This window comes from Cygnus atratus, chromosome 1, assembly GCF_013377495.2.
Source record: "Cygnus atratus isolate AKBS03 ecotype Queensland, Australia chromosome 1, CAtr_DNAZoo_HiC_assembly, whole genome shotgun sequence".
In the NCBI taxonomy this organism is placed as follows: domain Eukaryota; kingdom Metazoa; phylum Chordata; class Aves; order Anseriformes; family Anatidae; genus Cygnus; species Cygnus atratus.
Genome location: NC_066362.1, coordinates 3,475,386 through 3,499,912, shown reverse-complemented (window position 1 = coordinate 3,499,912; position 24,527 = coordinate 3,475,386). Strand labels below are relative to the sequence as shown.

General features: G+C 43.0%; 1 protein-coding gene across 1 annotated transcript in view; it reads left to right on the top strand.

Moving 5' to 3' along the window:
• Window positions 1-24,527, top strand: part of MKLN1 (muskelin 1) — a 94,473-nt gene that overhangs the window by 18,226 nt on the left and 51,720 nt on the right. The window contains 6 exon segments of the mRNA XM_035566558.2: window positions 3,326-3,468; window positions 4,850-4,938; window positions 10,519-10,628; window positions 14,428-14,620; window positions 22,202-22,279; window positions 23,493-23,558. Coding sequence (XP_035422451.2) covers window positions 3,326-3,468; window positions 4,850-4,938; window positions 10,519-10,628; window positions 14,428-14,620; window positions 22,202-22,279; window positions 23,493-23,558 — 679 coding nt within the window.

The following is a 24,527-nucleotide window of genomic DNA, read 5'->3' as shown; positions in this document are numbered from 1 at the left end:
GCTAACATCCTACACATGCTGTAACAGCGCAGAATTTGTATCTGAGAAGAACAATTTTCCCCTCTCGATTTCCATCCTGCTGTGTAGATCATATCAGGAACTAATTTAAAATCCATTAATAAAATTTACACTCGGTTGTGTGATGCAGAAGCGTGCATATGGTTGTCATCAAATGGTAGCGCAGACCAGAGCTTCGGGAAAGCTTGGAATTCGTTGCAGCTCCCGGTGCCACGGGGCTGGATTCGCTTTTCTGGGGGCCTGTAAGCGGCTGCCGAGGTGCTGAAGCGCCGTACGTGACTCGCCGTGCTCTGCTCTTTGTGCATCTCTGCTTGCAAATGTGTTTAATCACCGAGCAGAAGTCTTGCTCTTCTGATGCTTTGTAGCATCTTGTTTGCAAGGGCGGTAATTTGAGGCTCGACAATTAGGCTGAGGTTTTTGTGCAGTTGCTCCAATTAATGTCAGTGCGCCGTGCCTCTAATGAACAAACACTTGAGCTTCCAATTTGGATTTCTGGAATACTTCCTGAATACTCGGGTGTTAAATGCACTGACGTTGCTTAGAGCAGCAGGACTGGAAAGTGTTATATAACTCAGAGGTTACGAGGTTAAGTCTGTGAGCTTTCAGACAAATACATATAACTTGTTCTCCCCAGGCTTAATAAATAATTTGAACTTACGTGCTCTTCTGTCGCATCTGTCAAAGCTAGAGAGGATAGTCTGTCGCGTCTGAAATCCTGGTAACAGTCCAAAACATCCCTGCAGCCAGCTGTTTGCAGCACTCGAGGCAATACTTATCATTTTTGGACATCTGTGAGATGTGCAGCCTGGAACCATAGTGGCGTGTGTGTATATATACATACGTTAAACCGTGCACGTGTTGATGTATTTTTATATATGTTGTATAAGCATACAGGTGTATACACCCCCTTATCTATTAAACTACAAAAAGCGTAGATAGGTTCAGGTATCAGGCCCCAGGCTTTGAAGCAAACCTGCTTTTTGGTTCCCTATCAGTGAGATACATTCACAAAGAGCTTGTCTTGAGCCTCCGTGCCTGTTCCTAATGCCCGCGTGACTCAGCAGCGCTGCGATGCGTGGGAGCCCGGGGACGGCTGCAGAGTTTCCCCCCTCCGTCCGTAGGCTCGAGAACTAATTGCTGGCCGCGGGGAGTAATTGCCGTGCCCTGCTCCGTTTCAGACGTGCATGCCAAGGTAGAGGATTTAACTGCAGCCCTGGAGTTCTCTCCCTTAATGTAGGGTAAGAATCGAATAACGCAGGATGAAGAGCGTGCCAAGCTTCTGCAGGGTGGCTGAGAAAGTCTGTCTCCGCGACCCAGGCGTGAGGGCTGCGACTCCAACGAGATTAAAGCACTGCAGTCGCTGCTGTTGGTAGTGCTGGCGTCACTTCTTCATCGCTGGGAGAAAGCTGCAGGGAGGGTACGGCGGTGGAGGAGGAGTTCGTAGATGTCGGGGCGTACTGGCTGTTCCGCACAGGAATTTTGGCAGTGGGCTGTGCCATGGGTCTGGTGTTGCCCTCTTCCAGGATTATCCTCTTGCTCATCCCTTCCTTTTCTCTATTTCAGCAGTTTTCTATATAGAATATATATATATATATATATTTTAAGAAGTTTGGCAATTACTTTGAGATGGAAGCATGGCTTAACTGCTAGTTAAACCGACTTTGGGTCCTGACATTTGGATGGGTGGCACGATGCTAAAAAGTGTTCATAGAAATACTTAAAATATCTGGAAGAGCACCGAAACATTATTCCGTTGCATCCTCGCACTGCTGATACTGGCTTATTTTCTTCAATCTGAAAAAAAATGAATTGCTGCAAAGATCCTTGGCAGCAATTCCTCCGTATTCTAAATAGGTACCGGTCTTGTCTGCATTATTTGGGGTAAATGCTGTTTGGGGGAGTATTTTTCCTAAGCTAAGCTCTTTGAGTACCAGTCCTCAAGGTTCCGCATTTATCCTGATGCTCTCAAACATTATCAGTACTGCTCCTTGGGTTCAGAATTGCTTGCTTTATAGGGCTGTGGCAGAAGGACCAAGAAGTAGATAGCGGGTAAAGTTTCTTCTGTTGCTCACCCCAAAGATGCACCTGTGGGGTAAGCTTGCCCCACCGATGGAGCTGCTCAGCACAGAGTGGGGCAGCGATGCTGGTATCTCCTGAGGACCTACAGAAGCATGCAGATAACTGCTAAATGCTGATGAAAGACCCGAAATACCGTATCACGCTGCTTTGGCAGTGCCCCTTTTCGGAGGCAGGGGCCACCAGGAGTGCCTGCAGTGGGAGGTGTTCCACAGCGCCTTAGCTGTCTGCTGGGAACGTAGCCTCGATCATAAGGTTTTGTAACAAAATCAAGGGTGATGAGTAATTGGGATTCTGCGCTTCGTCTCGTTTCTCTGCTGCGTGCTGCTTATTTCTTAGAAATTAGGGAAGACAATTAACCACCTTGTTTTTAGGTATGAACTTCAGTGTATCCTGCAAAGCAGGATGTCTCCAGGCTCCCTCAAGACCTGCTTTGTAGGGGAAGGTTAAATAAACTTGGTGCTCGATGGTCCCTGATGGATGGTGCGAAAGCTTCTCTGTGTATGGTTTTCAAGTGGAATAGATCTTTTCCTCCAGCAGTGCTGGGGAAGCTGGCAGCTGGGACCTGAAAATAAATTATTTGACTTTGGTTTGTGTGCTGTAGGGGGACATCTGAGTAAAGGGGAGCAAATGTTCAAAGCGAGAACATTTTCATCATTATACGTGTAAAGCCCTTTATTGTCAGCGAAGTGGTTGGGTTTTATTTGGGATGGTTATTAAGCAGTTGGCTCCTGCATTAGCCACAAATCAAACTTAGTCTGTGTTCAGTGGTTAAATAGTCTCTTCTAGAGAGGAAAAGTAATTTGATGTTCTCTTAGCATGTGGAACATGCTGTATTTATCTAATTGTGCATTCAGTTTAGGTTTCCTTTCAGGCTGGAGTGGGCGTTTGAATCATCGTCCTCCTTAGCTTGATCCTATTTGCCAGATTTCAGGAAGTCTTGCATCCAACTTGAAGGAATGTATGTAAGCCTTGAATAGCAATGCTAGGAATAGGCACTTCAACCCAATCTTTTTCCTGGATAGGTTTTTAAAAACTAATATTCCTAAAAAGCCTTTGGTTAGTTCCAAGAACTAGGGAGAAAATATGATAATGGGGGGGCGGGGGAATCATCTTAATTTTCATTTTTTCTGGCTTTATAACTGAATATTTGAAGGCTGCGTTGTTTCTCCCTTGGTGTGTTGTGCAGCCTTGGCTTTAATATTGAAATTCACTGTTCTCTCTTCCACAGTATTTGATTCTGAAACTTGAAAGACCTGCCATAGTCCAGAGCATCACGTTTGGCAAGTACGAGAAAACACATGTCTGCAACTTAAAGAAGTTTAAAGTCTTTGGTGGGATGAATGAGGAAAACATGACAGATCTCTTATCCAGGTAAGACGTGATTTCGTCGGCTGAGGTAATCAGAAAGGCTGGACCAAAAAGCTCTTCCCCTTCACTCCCGAGCAGACAGTGTAACAGAGCTGTTGTTGTGATCCTACAATTAGCTGCCCCTGTGCTTGTGGTCAGGTCAGTGAGCAACAATCCCAATGCTCGCTCCAGGGAATCTTCCTTATCCTGCCCTAACCACAGAGGATTTGTGGAGAGTGAACTCCTGGAGGTCTGAAAGAGCTGAGAGCAAGGTTCAACTTTGCTGTGTTTGCGATTCCTTTCTTCCTTGTGCCTGAGGCGCAGTAGAAATGATTCCCCAGGTGTGGGTAACTTCAAGAAGCTTTTAAAAGCACAAGTAACCTGCCTATGTTAAGAACCTCCTTGCAGCTGTAAAGCTCTGGCTGGTCAGCTGCTCTGCCTTGCTTCAAATGGGTGAATAAATCAGATAAGAAAATAGAAAACCTTTGTTTTCCTTTTTTTTTTTTTTTTTTAGTTTGGTCCAGTAGTTGTACTGGTAGGGAGTAATGAAGGAGCCTTTTGGCTATTCGAGGCTGGTCGTGAGCTTCTGAGTAGTTACTAACATAAATTTTCAAGGGCCTTTTAAGGGGCTTTCTGTTTCAGAAAGGGAAATGATACTTAAATATCTAGGAGTACAAGAGCAACGAGGAGCAAGAACTAGTTTTGGAGGCCTACAGAAGGAAGCTCCACCTCTGGGGAACGTACTGGGGTACATGATCTTTACTCAGAACAGCCAGGGGGGAAACGTGGGATGTTCTTTGTTGCAGGTATTCTTCAAAGCCGTATAGAGACTAGGCACAGCCTTCCCCATCCCTTCCCTCTCTTTAGGTAGACCAGTCTTGCAGCCTCACTTTATTGCTGCTCGAACTTTGGGGGAAGAGATTTTAGTGACGTAGTAATTACCGATAGATAATGTCACAAGTTCAATAAAAATCCTTGTTTTGGGACCTGTTGCTGCATCTTCAGTAGAAATGGACCTAGGATTTTTGATAAGCTATAGCGAATATTTGATACTTTAAAAAATGTTGCTCATAAATGGATCACAAAATGCTTTGGCAGTGTGATAAGTCTGCCTCCATCCTACCCAGGGAAGCGTGATTCAGATTGCTTGCTGAAGTCGCAGGGACGCTAGCACAGACCAGCAGCATTGATCTGATGTCAGTTCCCCCTGAAGCCACTAGCCAGTGCTGCCTCCCAGGGAGATAAGATGGTGGATAGCAGTCCAGGCGTTGGTCCAGCATGGGTACTGATGATTTATAGTAATATGAAACAAGCATCGCATTTCAGGCATGACCGAGATTGCATTTATTAGCTAGTCCTAAAATACAAGGTAAGATTTAGTAACCTTATTTATTTTTTCCCACAGTGGCTTAAAGAATGATTATAACAAAGAAACATTCACCTTGAAGCATAAAATTGATGAACAGATGTTCCCCTGTCGATTCATTAAGATAGGTAAATGCATTTTTTCGGCATTCTGAGTAGAAAATAATCTTTTCTTATACTTGTGCCAGTCCTGGCACTTGTGACTTCATTGTACTCAGGCAAAGTATCCAAAATAGCTGTTCCATTTCATGATCTCTTAGGTTGGTTAGATTGGAACACAGTGAAGTCCTGTTACTAAAATAATAGCTTCGTAATAGAAATCCTAGGGACTGAAAGCAAAATACTGTACTTCTCAGAAACGCAGTTGTTGAGCCAACTAATTACTGGAGAAGCTGCTTGCTGTCCTACTATAACTTGCTATATAGAACTTTAAAAAAGAATCATTAAGTTAAATACTAGTAAAAGTTTCCAGCATTGATAACCTTGGAGTTTGAAGAAGTTTCTTCTTTTTTCCTCCAAACACGCTCGCAACAAAAAGCAATAGCGGAAGCCTTTCCTTTTGCCTTCTTGCTGCTCTAATCATGAAGTCTCACTTCTGGCTAAAGATGCTGTCCAGGAGCAAAGAAGAATTATGCTCCGTGATGTCCACCAGTGTAGTTTCTCTGGTGGAGCATGCTAGAAGGGGTACTAATTACTAATTCCTGTGACTTGTGACGGGAGCTGGGGTGGCTGCTCTTTTCTTGCTTTGCGTGGGCCAGAGAGAGTGTCTTACACTTGCCATTATTGATGCTGGTTGGGCTTAATCCAGTAGTTCAGAGCCTTTCATTTCTACATAGCTGAGTAGATTTATCTTCCCCTTCCTACCTGCTGAGACAGTAAAAGAATTAGTTTTTACGCTGTTTAATTCTTTTTTTTTTTTTTAAAGAAAAGAGCAAGTAGAGCAAGTAGATCTTTGATTTTTCAGCAACTGAGATCCTGTTGACTTAGAGGAATTTAGGAGCATTTTGAAGAATTGGGTAATTCCTTTGCCAAGATTTGGATGACCGTGGCTGTGTAGAGGCTCTTCGTGGAAGTTTCAGTTTAGGAATCAAGTAATCGTTTGTGTGCCATAAACCACGATGTTTCCCATGTTTAGGCAAGTGGAGAAGTTAGTTGTTGGTTTTTTTCTTTTTTTTTTTTTGCCACTTCTTTTGGAAGCATCTGTAACGCTTAGCTTGAGGAATCCTGAAGTGGAGGAAAGGAATAGTTTAAGGCTGAGGTCATGAAAGTTAAATCGATTTTTAATGTATTCTGAAGCTTTCTGTGTTAGCTTTCTGGGGGCATGATTTTTTTTTTAATGGCTAACAAACAACAAATAGTTACTGGAGGGCTAAAGGGTTGAACGGAAAGATTCCTAGCTACTGCTCTGGATACGTAAGTTGTATTCCTGCAGAATGTGTTGCAGATATGTTCAGATGTTACAAAGCGTAGCATGAAGTTGGAAGTTGTTAGGCAAGTGAAATGTTGATTAATTTTACCAGCATTTTTTCTCTGACGTGACGCGAGTGGGTATTAAATTACATGGCTCGTTTTGTTGGGATGGGTTCCTTACTTAAGGAACATAAAATTAAGTATTCTTTTGTGACAAATATGTATATATTTGTCATTTGCTCACCAGTTATGGTTTGAGTTTTCCTGTTTAGCTCTATCTACTGCCTCTCATTTCTTGAAGCTATTTTCTGCGAAGGAAATTCCTGTGCTAGGAGAAAAATTAAAATGCTTTTTTGACCAAAGCCTATTAATTTCTAGTTGGTTCCTAGCGTCATTTTGTTTATAAAGTTGCGAGTGTTTTTCTACTGTGAAACAACTGTAAAACGATGTTATGAAATTCTGTTATTTTTCAGATTCGCAGCGTGAAGATGTTTTCAGTTTGTTAAAATTTCCAAGCTGCTAGCCAAAGTAACTCAAAATTTGAAATACCGTGCTGTGTTCCTTGTAATGCTGCCAGTAAGCACGAGGCCAAAATCTGCCCTTTTGGACTCGGAGAGGCTGACACCACACGAGTTACTCTTATCAGCGAAGCTTGCCTGTTCGGAGGAGGCATTGTTTAGTTCGGCAGCTGCTTGCATAAGGCATTTTCTTTGTAATTTTGCAGATAAACAGATCTGTACGCTGCTGTTAGCAGCACAACAGGGAGGATAATATATTTTTTTTTGGGGGGGGGAACAGGAGGAATATGACGGGTAGATCTGTGAGAGGTGGGGGGAAAAACTTCCTAAAACTTCCATTGCCCACGTGATGTTTGGCTGGTAGGAAGCAGAAGCAGTAAGTTACTTCTCTCACCCTCTGTCAAGACGAGGCTTGCACTTCTTGCGGTTTAATTAGTTCAACCTCAGTTCCTCAGCACTGAAATGCCCAGTTGTACAGGCTGCTGACCTACTTGACAAGTAATTTTTGCGTTTCATGTAGCACCTCGTTAAAGAGCTTGGGAGGGGAAAAGATGTTTATCTGGACAAAATAGTGAAGAACAATTTTATACGGCCGCGCGCTTTGTTTCTGGCTGTTTGCTTTTGTGGTCCCTCCAAGCAGAGGTTTTTATGTTGTGTCATTGAAAGCAGAAGGTGTTGTGAAGAGTGATTGCCATGAAGGAGTCTGAAGAAATACTGAGTGCAATTCTCATGCCAGTTTGTTACTAGCGTGGGAATTACTAACTCTGCTTCAAGGTTTTTGAGCTTTTTTGTATTAAAAAAAAGCAATACTCCTTTATGGATGTTTCCAATATTAGTTGGATCAGTTGGATTGTACCTGCATTTTTCCAGACATGCATTGTGTGACTACCGCTTGTAGATGAGGGGCACAGAAATTAGCTTGAGAGGTGTGCTTGAAATAATTGTACTGTTCAGTGCCTCTGCTGTTTTCTGTAGTATACAGGGTTGCAGTCCTTGCCTAGGCATAGCTTGCAATTATTGAGAAATATCCCCCTAAAATCCGTCTTGTGTGGGTAAAAAAAAAAAAAAAAAAGGCAAACACAACACTGCATAAGTGACCTAAATACCTTTTGCTTCTGTTAAAGGGCTATTGATTTTTTTTTTTATTATTTTTCCTCTCTGCTGGGCACCTCTCACCGTGCGGTGACAGTTCAGCTGGGCTGAACAGTCATTTGCATTTCAGGACGGATGCAGCAAAAAAAACCAAGCTGCGGTCGCTTTTTGGTTAAAAAATGGAGAAATACTGGAGCGGTAGGTTTCAGATTCGACACTTTCAATGGGAGCATCTTTCTCCCTTAAGGGTGTGTGTCTGTGGAGGAAAAAAAAAAGCAGTATAGCAAAGAGTGTGTAGAATAAGGTATGGCCCCTACAACTGTGTTGTGGGTTAGGGTTTCCACTATTTTTTTTGGAGGGGGACAAATAAAGAAACGGCCACTGGGGGACATGAGCAGAGGAATGGAGTTGCGCCCATGAAGGCTTATTCCAGCATCTTAGGCTACTTTTACCTCTGTACCACAGAAATCGTTATGTAAAAATCACTATTTCTGAGGAATTGTTGATTATTCAAGCTGGTAGAAGTTGGCATAAGTTCTCTGAATTTATACCAGAGGCTCTGCAGGAAGGAAATCGAGGTGGACACCTCTGCTTTATTTTTTTTTTTTCCTGGAAAGAGGTGGTAAAGTGGTAAAGCTTGATTTTTTTTTTTTTTTAAATTTTTTTCCCACCCAGTAAGGTCAACACCACGACATTGGCCTCAGGTTCACCGTCAGGAAATCGATGGCCTCAGCCCATTTGAGGTGGTCTGTGGTTTGGTTCGGTGTTTGAGTGCAAGGAGCTGATGAACTGATTGGGATTCTTTATGGCTGAATGAGCACCAGATTTGACTTCAGTTTGGTCTGTGCGTTCCGGTCTGAGGACAGGAAAAAGGGGTTGCCCACACTCGTGGTATTTCGTCGCTCTGTTATCCTAATAGGTGGGATGCCCTGGGTTGTCCTTGAGCTCTAGTGTTTGGCAGTTTGCTGTCCTCCCAAGGAATGCTAGGAAAGGTTTGTGCAGTTGCTGCTGATGCCTTTTTGTGTCTCTGTGCAAGGGTTGTAGCATTTTTTCATACAAAACATGCATCAGTTATTGCATCAGTTCCCCCATCTCTCTGGTAACAACTTTAAACTGATGCATTTGGAGGTAAAAGTAGTAAGATTTTATGATATTGAGATAAAATACCTTGCTTAGCTTTGTCCCATGGAAGACAGGCTTGGTTTTCTCTACCAGTTCTCTTTCTCGGTTGGTTTTCTCTACCAGTTCCTGTCTCCACCGAGATGAACCTACTAGGGGCTGCTCTGAGAGCATCTCACCTGGAAGGCTGAAGGATCAAGTAGAAAGGAATTATCTGGGATGATCTGAGAGCCGTTAACATACGAAGTACCTACGTACTGATTTTAAAACCAGTTAAGAATCGCATATTCGGAGTCTGTTTAGATCTTTTCTGAAAATCTGTTCTGATGACTGTTCCTAGAAGTCGTCACAAGTCCCTAGCAAGAGGTTTGTAGAAACGCCCTTTAAAATTTAGGGTATCGTGCGTTTGAGCAATATGCTTTGTGCCCAGACACGTTGCGGCAAATAAGGGACGTAGCTTGGGGAAGTGTAAATGCTTCTGAACCTTTAACAGGAACAACTTTAAGACAACTTTTGGCTTTGATTTCCTCAGGGGGTGGGTCAGAAAACCCCTAGTTGAACAAGTCAGCAGTCTCAATGGCGTTTCGTGGCGGTTTGAGGGGTAGCTAGCAGTTTCTCCGTGGGAAGAACAGTTTCTCTGGAAGGGAGGAAGTAGTGGACTCCACGCTGCTGCTGGTTACTACTCATTCATCTCCAGTGCTATCTTTTCCTGTTTATCAGTTATGGTCAAATAGAGAGGAAACAAAAGTGTTTGAGAGAAGCCACTTGATTCCACTGCAGTTTTAAGGAGCGAGCGCTCATGTAAAAGCAGTGCGGGGGCTGCAATTGCTCTGAGAAGCAGAACAAACTCTTAATCTGCAGGCTAATCGATAAATCGATGCAAGACCATGGATGTTACCACAGAGGGGCCTTAAGTGAGAGGCTGTGGTGTGTTTCACAGGTCACTTAGTGTTTTAAATGTTCGTTCCCATACCCAGATGAAACAGGATTAGCCAAAAAGCTGCACATGTTTGAGAGTTAAAAATAAATAAATAAATAAAAATTAGATACAGTTTTTAAATTGGAGACTGACAGTTTTCCCTCCTTCCCTCCTCCACATCTTGCAGACGTTCCTAATTTTGTAAAATTTAAAATACCCAAGCTTCTTGTCTTCGCCATTAGGGAAAATAATTGTTGCTGACAAATGTGAAAATAAATGTACTGCGAGGAGCAAATACTGTCTCTGGTATGCTCGTGATTCCCATCCATGTCAAAGCTTGTTGCCTCTCAGAGCTGTTTTAAATGATAGTATTTTTGCTCTTTTGCTTAAAGCGAGCTTCTGCTTTGCCATGATCTGCTGTGTTAATGTTGCTTAGTACAGGTTGCTTTAAATGACAGCTTTACCGTGATGCGTGGTGATTTTTTTCCTAAGCTTTCTTAAACCTAAACTTACGTAAAATCATAAGTACTGAATCTTATTTAACCTTCAAAAGCTTTCTGTTGAAATAGTACCGTGTATAGCCTGATAAGACTAATGCAATGCTTGTTTGATGTTGATGCCTCCTTTTTCTCCTTTTCCTTTCTCCTCCAGTTCCACTCTTATCCTGGGGACCTAGCTTCAATTTTAGTATCTGGTATGTTGAACTTAATGGCATTGATGATCCAGATGTGGTCCAGCCGTGCCTCAACTGGTACAGCAAGGTAGGCCCTGCATTTTAGGTGCCTGTTCGCTTGAGGATTTGTCGTCTCAGAATCTTGTGAAACTTCTCGGACTGGAATTATGTGACCTTTTCATTCCTTGAATATCTGCTATTGAAACAACAAACACGCATAGTTAAAACTCAAACCTCATGGCTGGCTTGGACTCTGAGCCTGTAGGTTCTGTAAAAGAAACAAACAAAAACCTGCTAGGTAGACGTTGCAAGGAAAACTCGAAGGAACATTGAGTCAAAAGGGGACAATGTTATTAAAATAATTTGTCGTGGAAGGGAAATAAATATTAAAGATCCCATTTCTCCCTCTTGTTGCCTTTTAAATAGTCAGTCTATTACCATACTAGTCCTTCTACAGAGCTGTGTATGCAAGTCTAGAGGCTTCTGGTTTATATATGCAGCTTTTATGCAACAGGGGGTGAGGTTGTTTAAAGAAAACCCACTTCAGCGTCTTAACCTGTTGCAGATCTTTGCACACCTGATGTTTACCTCTTACTGTCTTTTTCTTGAAAATCCTGAAACGGAGGGGAGCTGACGCCTCTGGACTGAGATGAGATGATTTATGCCATTTGTCACTTTGATGGATAGCGAGTTTAAAGGGTTCTAAACGTTATTTGTATAAGCTGTATTTAATTGAGCACAGCAGACGCCTGTTCTGTGGGCGGGAAGCGCACTCTCACAATGAGAAATCAGTTCGGTGCTGTTTTTTTAATGCCTAGATCTTCTGGAACAATTCATGCAAGTCATGTGGTGCGTTACAGAGGAGACATCGTTCCCTTTTGAATACGACTGAGTGGTGGAGCAGCGTCTCTCTGCTTCCAGAACGAAAAAGTCAAAAAAGGGATAGACTGGTGGTGGCTGTGGTGCTGCTGACTGTATCAGAGCTGTTAGCATGGCCCCAAGGTTCTTTACCCCGCTATCTGGCTCATAAATGTTTGTACCAACATCACAAGTGACTTCGTGGAGGATTTAAAAGCAGCACTAACAGTCACAATAGAAGCTGTCAATAGCAGCTTTAATCGTAACATGACATCGTGGTCATTAGCCTGCTATTACTCATGTCCAGTTCCAAAAAGCCCAGCTGACAGAAGCTGCTGATGGTTTTCTGTGCTGCTGCTTCCCGATGGTGGCGTCTCCAGCATTTTTGACTAGCTGCTGCAACTAGGAAGCTATGGGTTTTTTTTTTTTTTACTTTTTTTTCTTGTCTTTGATGATGATGTCAACATCTGTTTTGTTCTCTCACCCCATGGAATCGACACATTTCACGGTCAGCGTGTCTGCAGTGACAGCTTCTTCGAGGGGGTGCCAGCATTGTTCTTCTAAAGCTCCGAGCCCTAAAGCAGCGAGGCAGGGACTTAGTCATGACTGTCTGGACGAGTTGCCAAGCTTTGGGTGATCAGCGTGTGTCACTGATGGTTTCTTCTCTCACGGTCGTCAGGCCACTGTTGCCAGAGCCGTGTTGGAGGGTATGTGCTGACCCTTACGTAGGGAAAGGCAGGATTGAGCTCTTCCTTCCGTTCCTTCGAGGTAGCGTGGGTATTACCATGCATGTTCTTGGAAGCCTGAAAAGTTTGGAAGTCAAATAATTATTCTCTGTTGTCTGAGACCTTGGACAAGAAGGTTCTACATGAAGTTGCCCATCCTTTTTGCGGTGTGTGCTTCAACCAACAACATATTTCACTCCCCTCAGGAATAGGAATTAGGTGCAGGAGATGAGGACTGCAAAGCAGCAGGCACGCTCCTCAGTTGGCTCCCTGCTCCTGCCTCCTTACAGCCCGGCACAGCTGACAGCCTCCTGAAAGCCCTCCTACTCCGGTTTTACTGAGGAGCGAGCAGACTTTGGCAGTTTAGCGATGACTGTCATTTTTGTTTTTGATAATGAGCATTGAAATATTTTTAATTCTACCTGTGTGCTTGACAGTGTGAATGTCTTAGTCTCATGCTCTCATTAAGATTTTAACCAAAGGAATTATTTACAAATTCAGATCAAAGCCATTCTTTGGTTTGTCATCTCTTTAAAGCTGCATGACAGCATGTAAAAAGGAGCCTTTTATATACTTTTTAGACACCATTTGCGTACAATATTTTTACATTGAGCTTCTGTAGTACTACTGTGATGCCAATCACATGCAAACTTCTACATTACATCAAGTGGCCAGCCTGTGTCCAACAGTCATTTGATGCTTTGGAAGCCAAATCTATCGATCAGGAGAGGCTCAGTGGAAATACACAGTCTCAATTTTGTCTGATGGCAGAACATGTGGAAGTGGTTATTACTGATGCGCAGCTATCCTTTTGCTCCCTTGGCCCAGCAAAGAATCTAACGTGCTTTTGGCCTTGACTCATTCAAGTGAACATTTGCTTACAATCAGTGTCTTAGGTATCTCTTAGGAGGAAAAAAATCAAGAAACCTTTTTTTTTATTGTTATTTGTGCTGTAAAGCTGTGTTTTAGCTTTACTATTCCTTTGCCAGTGCCCTGCGTTTTTATTGGTACGTCTGCTTGGCCTTTCTCGTGTGGGCTGGGAACCGATTTTCTAAAAATGCATGGTTCTGGCTATTTGCAGCTGTGAAATACTGATGGATTAAGAACTAAAAATACAGCTCATGGCTGTGTTCTCTTTAGCTGTTTCAGTTTGAGGTTCTTGCTACAGAGCCATTACTTCAGGAGCACTAATGTGTTTTGAATGTTGGTATTAGTTTTAGGGTTTCCGAAGGATTCTGCTCATTTAAATACAAACTTAACTTTCAGCAGTGGCTTCCGTTTAAGAATAAAATCTTTTATCTGTAGTTTGATCAGTCTTAGAGGTTCTTAAGTTGGATTTGTTTTTGACTGCACTCGATGTGTGTTAAGGATGGAAACTGAGATTTTTCTTAATGCCTTGCAACTTGGGTTTGAAGGGTCTGCATAAAATAAGTCGTTCTGAAGGTCTGAGCTACTTACCATAAAAATCTGTTGCTTATGCATATTGTTGGCAGCTTTGAATATGCAGTGGAGGATTTGGTAGGTTAACTGCACAAGCTGTAGTTCTTAAACAGAATTTACTATTTTCTCCTATTTCTGTACCTTGATTTTTGATCTAGTGAGGGTTTTTCTAGCCATCCTCATTCCCCCAGTCGAGTGGGAAATGGACAGCTTTGGCTGATCCGTAGCATGAATGCAGGGGCTCTGCTTTAAGGCCTGTGGAACTATTTTGAAGGTAAAATTTTGGCCTCGTGTGAATACTTGCTGTCAGGGATTCAAAACCCTCGCGAGCTTTGTGGCCAGCCATACGTTCTGCTGTTCCATGGCAGGAGCAGCGGTCACCGCGAGTATTTCTATTCCAGTGGTTTTTTTTCGTCTGCTTCTAGAAAAGCTGTGACCTACTTACTCTTCTAAATTATTTTGTTACATAAGAGTCATACAATCAAATTATGTAACGCTGATAGCGAAGGCTTTTTCCTGCTCTGTGTCATGGAGGCCTCAACCAGCAGGACCGGGCGGATCGGGGGGAGATAATGGTTGCTTCAGAGATCCGGGACGCTGGGCAGCCTCCTCTTGTGTGCCTATTAAGCTGGATGGCATGAAGCTGTATAATTTCTGTGCTGTTGGAAAGCAAATGTCTGCACAGCTTCTAATGCCTTTCATATACCGTTCCTCTGTAAGCTCAGTTCCTCTGCAAGCTCACGCACAATTTATGTGCAGCGTGTAAGAGCCTGTTCTGCCTCCAGACAGGTTCACAGGTAGTCCCCAGCAGTGCCAGTAAAAGGCAAATCTACATGTCTCATAGGTTTTCTTGTGTTCCAGTAGTACCGTGAACAGGAAGCCATTCGCCTTTGCCTAAAGCATTTCCGCCAGCACAACTACACCGAAGCTTTTGAGTCGCTGCAGAAGAAAACCAAGATTGCTCTGGAGCACCCTATGTTGACAGACCTGCATGACAAGCTGGTGTTGAAGGGAGACTTCGATGCTTGTGAAGAACTGATAGAAAAAGCTGTGAATGGTAAGGGAAGCGGAGGCAGTCGGGTATATTAATTAAAAAAAAAAAAGGCATTAAAATGTTACTGCTTTAAATGTTAACGTACACAGCAGTGGGATTGTCTAGTCCATGTTCTATTCATATTTAGCGTGTGGTGTCCTATCCACTTCTGGACTCGTATGTGCATGATGTAGGCTAAAAATGATGGAATCACTTACGTCTGCTACTTTTGAACCTCTCTTTCCCCTTGAAATGGCAACGTGGTGCACTTAATGGGTGAAGATAGGTTCTGCATGCAGGTGGCTGGCAAGCTGAAGGGGGCTATAGCTATCAGAAAAGTGTTCTCAGCAATGATCTGCATCGTGATCTCTAGTCAGGGCTTTCCACCTGCTTGGAATTTCAGCAGAACTTGCATTTGAGAGCTCTGTCTATGGGGACAATGCTCCCTGGAGGAGAGTTTAGAAGTCATGGTGAGTGGAAGCAGAGGCTGGCTTCGCTTACCGCTTTCATTCTATTAATTCTTTTGCTTGGAACCTTTCATCTTAGAAGCACTGCGTGTAAACGGCTTTCAACCCCTAAGACGGGTGAGATTTGCTTTCCGTTGATGGAACGGGTTGCACGAATTGAGCTACTGCGGTGAGGTGTCTCCAAAGGCCAGTGCAGCATTTGGATTGCAGCTGGATAAACAGAGGTCCTCGTGCCTGCGGGTGTCGAGCTTTTTGATGACGTGCAATTGCTATTCCTGGGAAATCTGGGCTGGCATGCGAGATCCTTGTGCCTACGGACTTCGGGACTTAGTGCACTAATTTAACGGGTGTCTGGCACCAGAGGTTTGTTGTGTGTTGTTTTTTTTTTTTTTTTTTTAATTCTGGGTTAATCAGTCATTCCGGAATCTCTCTTGGATAGATGGCAGTATGCCTGCCTGGCTACCTCTGTGCGTTTTGTACCACTGAAGTTGCAAGCGGTTCTTGGGATGTGATAGAAATGATAGCTTTAAAATCAAGGTTTGTCTTCCATGAAAACCACAGTCTTTTGGCGAGGAAGCCGTTCAACGGAGCATGGTGTTAAGGAGTTTCTTGCAACAGGTTGTCAAAAACTGCAGCAAGTGGCTTTCTGTGACTTTTGGCTCAAGGTTTCTCAACTGTAGAAGCAAAACAGCTCAGCTCTGCCCTGTGCTGAGCTGTCTGAGCAGCTGCAAGCATTGAGACTGCGTTCGTCCTCGTCCTTCTGAGTGCTGCTTGCCCTCCTGAGACTACGTCGTGTTGTTGGCTGGGAAGGGAGCATAAACAGCTTCCTGCAATGCAGGGGCATTTTGCAACCAGCAGTTTTCTCCCGAGTCTAAGGGCACGCTAGGGTTGTAGGAGGAGAAAGCAGCAGGGAGCTGTGGCTGGCTGCTGTTTTGTTAGGCACACGAGCGTCAGGGGCAGCCGATGAGCCCACCGAATTGAGGCAGGATCTGCTGAGAGCCAGAGGGGTGCTATATGCTAACGGGGATGGTTTTGCCAACGCATCAGTCCGCTGCCTTGGCGGCTTAATCTCATCAGTGCCTAGAGGCCGTCCTCTTTCCACTTCATCGCGGGCTGTAGTAGAAACTATTTCTTGAATGGAATTTCACTAGAGATCTAGAATGTGCTGAATAAGGTCCCTCAAAAATTGACTTCTTTTTTTTCCACGGGCACTAATGAATTGAATGTTTGTGGCTTTGTTTTCTGTGCTGTCTGTCAGATGTTAATTTCTTTCACTACCGAACGTGTAGCATACTGCATTTATTCCCTCCAGCAGTTTTCCCCTAGGGCTTGCATGGAGGTGGTGCTTCTGTGTCTCCCTGGTTCGTTGAGAGCGGGGTTGCTGTCTGCAGTGCTCAGCTTTTCCAGGTGTGGAAGTACTGGCAGTAGACATGCCTGGTAGAAGAGTCTGTCTTGTGTTGCGCTGGCTGGCAGATGGACGCTTTCTCCTTGTCAGATTTGATGTGAATAATCCTGGTTCCTGTAATCATGTCCCTTTTTGGAGGCTGGAGAGCTCTGCATCTCTTAAGCAACCTAGAGAAATACTGTAGTTTGTTTTGTCAGTCCTTTTTTTGTCCCAGCAAGTACAGAAGCAAGTATTTTTGGTAACAGGCTATGGATAACTTAGTAGGAGAGTCTTCAAGTAGCACGGTTAAGTTTCCTCACTGTTTTTGAGCGACAGAATAATATGCACGGGCATATTTATATTGCTTTCTTTTAATCTGGCACTGGGCTGGCTGAAGTTAAATGTCAGTGTGTGCATCTCCCATTGCTCTGTTGTTTATCCTTAATGATTTTGCTTGACTTTGAATACATTAACCTTCCTTCCCTCATCCTTTTGCGATTCTTTTTGCTGTCTTCAGCTTTTGTACCCATTTAAAGCTCTATCACCTCCCAGCAAGCACCCTTTGGAGAGAAGTGCTATCTATCCCGAGACACCGAGGCTGCGTCCCGTTTATGCTGTAAGCTGACAGAACTTTGCCTAACTGGGTCAATCCAGCCCCTGCTCAGGACAGCGTGTCCCCTGGCACTGGTGCTCGTGCTGCCACGTGGCGAACCAGCTCAGGGAGCTGATCCAGCTAGGATGGGGGAGAGGGGTAGGAAAACCCCTCTGTTTGCCACAAAAAAACCTGAAACTGCCGCTGAAAGAGTTTGTCCCGAGTTGTACCAGATGACTGTAAGTGAGGTGGTAACTGGATGTATTTGGTACCTAACAGCTGGGTCCTTCTTCTTTTTGGTAGGATGGGAATAGATGTTTTCAGTCTTCAGCTTTTTCTCCTACAGCATCGCTGCCATCTGCTCCCTGTGGCCCTCCATGGTTACCTGTCCTTGCTCCGTCCTGCACATCTCTGAAGCTCTTCAGTTTGAAAGAAGCTCGTCTGCACCCAGCGTTTTGCCTTTTTGTTTTTAGCAGCTTCGTTGTGAAATCTCAGGAGCTTGCAGCTGAATCTGGAGGATGTGGGGTGTTCTTATGGCTGAACTCCTCTCCGGTGCGGTGTTCTCTCAAATAAAAGCAGGTTAACTTTAGTCCTGCATATGGCGAGTGCAGTGGAGTTCAAGTGTAGAGTTAATTGAGGTACACAGATCCTTAAATTATCCCTGAAATGGTTCGAAGAGCAAACTGTTCTGTAACAGGCTGGACGTGAATATGCGAACTCCTGACCTCCCGCTGTTCTGAGAGCTCGTAGCCTTAAAGGAACAAACAGCAGTGCCGTGAGGTTGATGGAGGTGCTGCTTGCTCCGTGCAGTCTAAAATCCCGATCGTAGAGGCTGATATTTGCTGTGGTAGGTATTTAAGAAGTGAGAAGTGATGCATCTCTTGCAGGCTATTTCCATAGGCTTAGTCATGTAGAAAAAGTGTAGGTGGTCAAGAATTAGTGCTAGCAGAGCTAAACTCTTGTTCTTTTGCATTGCTAATGATGAACGCTGTCTTCCACCTCACGTCACCAGATGATTTCTTTTGAGAGCTCAGTGGCAGGCAGCCACACTTTTCCCGCAGATTCTTTTGACTTGTGCATTACACTTAGAAAATGGGCAAATGGAAACTCTGGCAGCTGCCTGACTTCCTCTCAAAAATAAAAAGGTTCCCTAAACCTCAGCTGGTTCACAGACTTGGTTCAAATGCTTAAAATTTGGATTCATTCCTATAGCTTTCAAGCAGCCTATATTATTGAAGGAAAAAAAATCTGCTTAATATTCCTACAGAGAGCATGCGGCGTGCAAATTACTTGGTGGACTGTTTGCAACTACTGTAAACACAGAAAGCTGCCTGAAATGGATTGAAGATCGGCTAGGTTTGCTGCCTATTAGTATTCCAGGGACCGAGGTTTTCTTTCTGGCAGTTCTCATGTCCACATGAGAGATGTGTGTGGAGCTGACTTCTCACCAGATAGAGCGATGAACCAGGAGATGTGAGGTACAGCCTGCAGGCTCAAATGTCTCCCCAGGCTTGGGATGAACGGGAGCAGCTGTATTCTCCTGGAAGCTATTGACATTGACACTTTAATTTTACCTTCAAATACTTTTGGATTCACGTCTGAGAAAGTATAGACACTGGTTTGCTGCGTTATCGTACTGGAGGGGAGAAGCTTGCTAGGGATCCGAAGCCTGTGGTGGGTAGAAGAAGTAAGTAGTTTGCTTAGAAGAAGTGTATCTTTTAGGAGGACAAACCTGGCATCCTGCTTCATTTTCCTTAAGAGGTAAATATGAGGAGATGTGACAGCTTTTGAGGCTTGAAAAAATCATGTATTTCCTTGTTGTGCCCACGTCTTGTGGAAGTTACCTAGAGGCTAGACTCTTACCTGGCATCCTCTTTGTTTTCTGCTTCAGATTTTGTTTGGAAGCATCAACAAAACAAATAAACAGAAAACACCAAACCCAGAAGTCGTGGGTTAAATGTTACTCTGAAGTTTTTCATGCCATTAGCCGTAAAGTGAATAGAATTCAGTAACCCCCTCCAGAGGCACGTGTTGTCTGAAGTGAAACCTAATACAACTTTTACCTGTTCCAGACCAGCTTCACCAAGTCAAATATTTTTGTCTGCGATGTTTGCTTTGTTTCTTTCTAGGTAACGTGTAATTGGCTGACAAAATAAAACCTTCATTTATCAGGGAGGTGGAATTTACTAGGCCCTAACTGTTGTGAACTTCGTGTTGTTACAAGCAAAATGCGTCACAACTTGGTGCGAAGTGTTTGAAAGTAGTACAAAATAAAAGTTCAGTCTGGCTGCAATTTTACAGAGTAAACGTGGACATTGAAATGAGAGACTTCAGAGGCTAAGGAAGCAAATTCCGTTAAAGACTGGAGCTTACCACGTTTTCTACAGTGGACTTGAAATTTCTTTTAAACTACCGATTCATTGGAAACAGCTGACAGACATGAGCAGACCTAGTTCTGATCTTAAGTGCCTTGCAGAAGCTTTGGAGACTTTTTGGTCAGCACTGCTGTCCTGGCAAGAAACAGGAGTGCACTCGAACAGGTCTGGCGTCAGACACAAAATCCACCTAGAAATCCTCCTTTTTTTTCCCTGTGGTGTTGGACAGGTGGTGATTCAGCTTCCAAAACAAGCCGCCTCTGGTTTGCGGTGCAAGTGGAATGAACGTGGAACTGCTCCCAGCAGAAAGAAACATTTCTGGGAAGCAAGCTGGAGTGTTTCCAAACCAACGTCCCATGGAAGACAAGAAGCATTATTAAAAGAGGCTGAAGGCACAGTAGGGGAGAAGTGTCATATCTTGACAAGTGCAGCCTGTGGGTGTTGAGCATGGGAGAGAGGTTAAATCACCCTTTCGGGTCCTGTGTGCTGTAATTCATCCTCTTGAGCTATTTATGTCCAATTATCCATTGGCTGCCGTGGGGATGAATACAGCTTTGCGTTCTGTCTTGAAGACCCAACACTAATGATAACCATAAGGCTGAATTTCTATCTAGGTTTGTGGCTAGAAAAATCTGAGTCAGTATGGGGTTTCTTACAGTGCATACATTTGTTCTGTTGGAAGTTGGCTCTCGTGAATCAGAACTCATGAAACCTCAAGTTTAAAGCCTCTCAAGTCCTGTCCCAGCTTTGCAAGTCCTGAAGAAGTTGGAGTAAGAGCCCTAGTCTTAAAACCAAAACAAGCCCTTCTACATACGCTGAGCAAACTTTTGGCTTTCCTCAATTACCTAGTGCTAGGAGAGAGCTGCTGTTTTTGGCTGTAAGACAGGTGAAAGTAAATCTGCCCTGCTTTCACAGCGTATTGGATCTGAACAACTTGTGGAGCTGAGTTGATGAAAGTTGAAAGCACTTTTGTATTTTGAGACCGAATTCAATAACTTTCAGGAGCTCCTGAGTGCCTTTACTTTGCTAGTAGATGGTCTTTAAATAGAGTATTCATCTTCTCCCAGGAAATCCTTGCTGGCTTGGGTTTTAACTAAAACCTGGATTTCAGTCACAGAATCATAGAATAGAAGGGACCTTAAAAATCATCCAATTCCACAACCCCGCCACGGGCAGGGACCCAAACACCTATAACCATCATGAATAACCATCATGACAAACTACAGGATAGCAGGAAATGCTTTAAAACATTCTCTGAATGTTGTGTCATGCTTGGAAAAGATTCTTACCTTTTTGTAAATAGATAGGTACGAGTGCACTAAGGAATTTTCTTTCTTCATTTGTGTGCTTACCAAGGGATTTTGTGTAAATAAATGGAGACATTCATGATCTGTTCCGTTCTTACCTCAAAGCCACAATTACTGGGGTTGGAAGAACTGATACCTATCATATACAACTAAATAATTTCATTTTTCCTTTCTTCATTTTCCATTTCTTCACAGAATCACATAATTCTGTGATTTTGTGACTCTTTTTTGTGGAATGTACAACTGACTCCTGAGCTAATTTGCCGGGTCCCATCCCGCTGAATTGCGAATCTCTTAGGTATTACGTGCTTTAGGGCTTCTGAACCCATCCTACATCTGAGCGAGCAGCCGATGTGCAACGTGCTGTTTTTCTACAAAGCTGTGCAAATCTGTCGTTGGAGTCCCGAACTTGCCTGTGTTAGTTACCATAGCATACTGGTGTAAAACTGGCTGTCTGAAGTCACTTTTTTTTTTGTTTTTGGGTACTGTATGGCAAGTGTTTATAGCGCATTTATAAAGAGCTCGTGTCTTGATACAATGGGATATAGGCAAGCGAGTGCTCGAGGAAAGCCGTGATCGAGGGACTGGCCATTAGGAGCCTAACAGTTTGCTATGCATGCAGAAAGTTAGGAAGTCTGTCGTACTGAAGTCATCTCAAGGCTGATACCAACAGGTTCCCCAAACTCCTGCTAAGCTCTTTCCAGACTGAAGGGCGGTCCTGGAGAACGTGGGTGTTGTGTATCCCCTCTTTGAAAAATTAAACATTTCTATAGTAGACTGATGACATACACAGATCAGAATTAAGAACTGACCTCGGGGTGCTGGAAAAAAATGTGTGGTAGGTGTGCAGAGGGAGAGGAAGGCACATGGGGAACGTGGATAGAGTGTTGCAATTAATGCTTCTTACAGAAATGCTGCAGTTGGCATATCTGGCCAGTGACCTAATGTTGCTTCGGTTTAATTGCTTAAGTCTCTGAAAAGAATGTAAACTAATATTTTGTTTTTCATCCACTGCTTGGTCATCCCGTGTTGTAGCATTTAAACAATCTGCTTTTCTTCCCTTTTCTTCTTGGATGAAGCTCCAGAGATAGTGCCTCACCTAGTTTCAACTTAACGTGTACTAAAAAGGTTGAATTTTACATGCACTGGCAACTTCTCTTTCACTTAAGTGTGGGGGTGGGATTCTAATCTGAATTAAATACACCACGCTGGAGATTTATGGATAATTGGCATCACCTGACAGGCAAACAGGGTAATTCTTGATTGATCTAGTAATATGTATTCTTTTTATTATAGTGCTTACACATTTAGTTCATTATTGAGTTTAACAAACTAAATGATATCTATAGGGAATTTATTTAAAATGAAGACTGGAGAAGCATACTGGATTGAGTGTGGCTGAAATAACCTGCTTTAAAAGCGATTTTTTTTCTATAATGGAAGTATGAATGTTTTATACAGCCAAAATTTTGTTTTGCAGATGGTTTATTCAATCAGTATATCAGTCAACAGGAATACAAACCTCGCTGGGGGCAGATTATCCCCAAAAGCACCAAAGGTAAGGATATTTCTTAAGATATAACCCTCATACTGCTAGTTCTATTGTGTTCCTTTTTGGATACAGAACAAGAAAGCCTTCTGTCGGACAGCTGTTCAGGGGAAAAATTGCCATTTATAAAGTCGGTGAAATGCAGCCTGGACTCAGGCTGAGCAAGGAACGCAACAGGAACACTAGCTGTAACTTTAAGGATAGCTAATCGGTTCAAAAACGAAACTCAGAATGTAGGTTAAGCATAAGAACAGTTAGCTGTGTGGCAGGATTTAATGCATGGAGTCATCTTAAAGGGCAACGTACAGCTAAGAGTGGTAAATAAATGCTTTATCTTAACATGGAGTATTTTAAATTTGAGACATCTTTTGAAATCTTTGCCTATCGTGCAGTAAATTCTGCAGTTCAGGTTTATCTCTGGTGTTCTCTGCCTTGAAAAGTCTCGTAACAGCAACCTTGACTACAAAGTACAAAAATCACTGTCATATATCAGCCTTAGTATTTGAAGTGACAGTCACCAAACGTGGAGGCCCATACCCAAAACTCTTGGGAAGGGTTATGTATGAGTACAAGTAGATTTCTCTTCCAGCAGAATGCCGGTTGTCTTTCTAATGTTGCTTCCCACGGGTGATGCCTGTCCTGAATGTTTAAGAAATCTAAAGTGCTTGGGAAGCTGCTTTAATTGGACAGTTGGAATTCCCTTATGTGAGAATAAATAATTGGTGCAAAGCTAACAACTCTTCTGTATCCATACCATTAGCTCTTTGCTTCTATCCCTTGGGTACGGGGCCGTGTCATTTGAGTATTTGTTCTCACTTGTCTGCCTTCAGGCAGCTTTGGGTGAGAGAAGAAAGGGGAGCAAAAGATTCTGTGTCCCCAGCACTGGAGAGCGTCAGAGATAGCTCAGACCTCAGTTGTGGGGACCTGCATGCTTCAGGAGCTCCCGAGCTCCTATGCAAGGCTCGCAGAATTGCAGTAGGGCACTGTATTCGATGTAGCTCTCTCTAATATAAGCCAAACTGTATATATTTATATTGCACAGAAGAATACTACCTGGAGAAAGCTTTGTTAATGCTTAAAGAGTGGCAAGTTGTTAAGTTGCTCTGCTTTTTTATAGTACTGAAGTTATTATATATTAAGCTGTATATTTTTCATGTAGAGTCTTACTATGGACCAACACTCTCTCCTTCCTTTTTTTTTTTTTTTTTTTTTTTTTCACAAGGTGATGGGGAAGACAGCCGACCAGGGATGAGAGGAGGCCATCAGATGGTTATAGATGTTCAGACTGGTGAGTAGTTGCTGGGTTTCTTAACTAACTTAATTACTTAATGAGATATTTTTCAGATAAATGTGCAAACGTGTTCTTCAGGGAATGTCTTAATTTAAATTTCTGAGGTAAAATTGCACTTTTTAATAGTTACGTTAAATACTGTGCTTTCTTTTCTACTCCAGCTGCTTTTCCCACCCACTTCTCCCTGCTCGTTCTCCTTTAGGCCTGTTTCACTAAGAAACCAAGAACAATTGGTTTTAATTTTTGTTGTTCTTCCTCTCCTTGTTGAGCAGATGCTTAGACAAGAGAAAAGAAATTAGGGATGATTATTTCCCTTATCTATTACATATTGCGTGCTTTGGAATAGCACTCAAGCAATAGAACTCATGTGTTGAAACATTCATTCTGTTTTGGTTAGAGCGGCTTCTACCTTCCGCTATTTTTCTGCAAGAAACTCCATTTAAATAGAAATTATTTGATGCTTTTTATGGAAATGCTTTCTATAGCAGTTTAAAGAATGGTTCAGCCTCTGTTTCAAAGAGCCCACAAAGAGAAGAAAGGGGGATATGGGTAACAATTCTGCTGATATTATATTCCATAATTTTCCATAGCTTTGTCTTGCTTTTATTTAATCATATGTCGGGGTATGTTATTCTTTACTAAAGTAACCTTTCAATTATGCATCCCTGCTTGCATCTTTTCTAAGCAGAGGATTTGTATGGGTAATACAAGTTTCCTTAGGTAAGGAGAAATAAGATCAGGGTCATCAGTAGCAAAGAGGTGTCATTGGGGGAGTTGGCACAAGCACTACTGTGGCCATATCTGTTGTGGTCATATGGAAAGGGACTGAAGCATGTGACAGAACAGTACCTTCAAGAGTAATTTGCTAAGTCATAGTGAACAAGCAAAAATGCAGCAGTAGCTGCAGTCCTTGGCTTTTACTCAGGAAGTAGTTACCGGGCTAGAGAAAGCACTCGAGTTATTTTG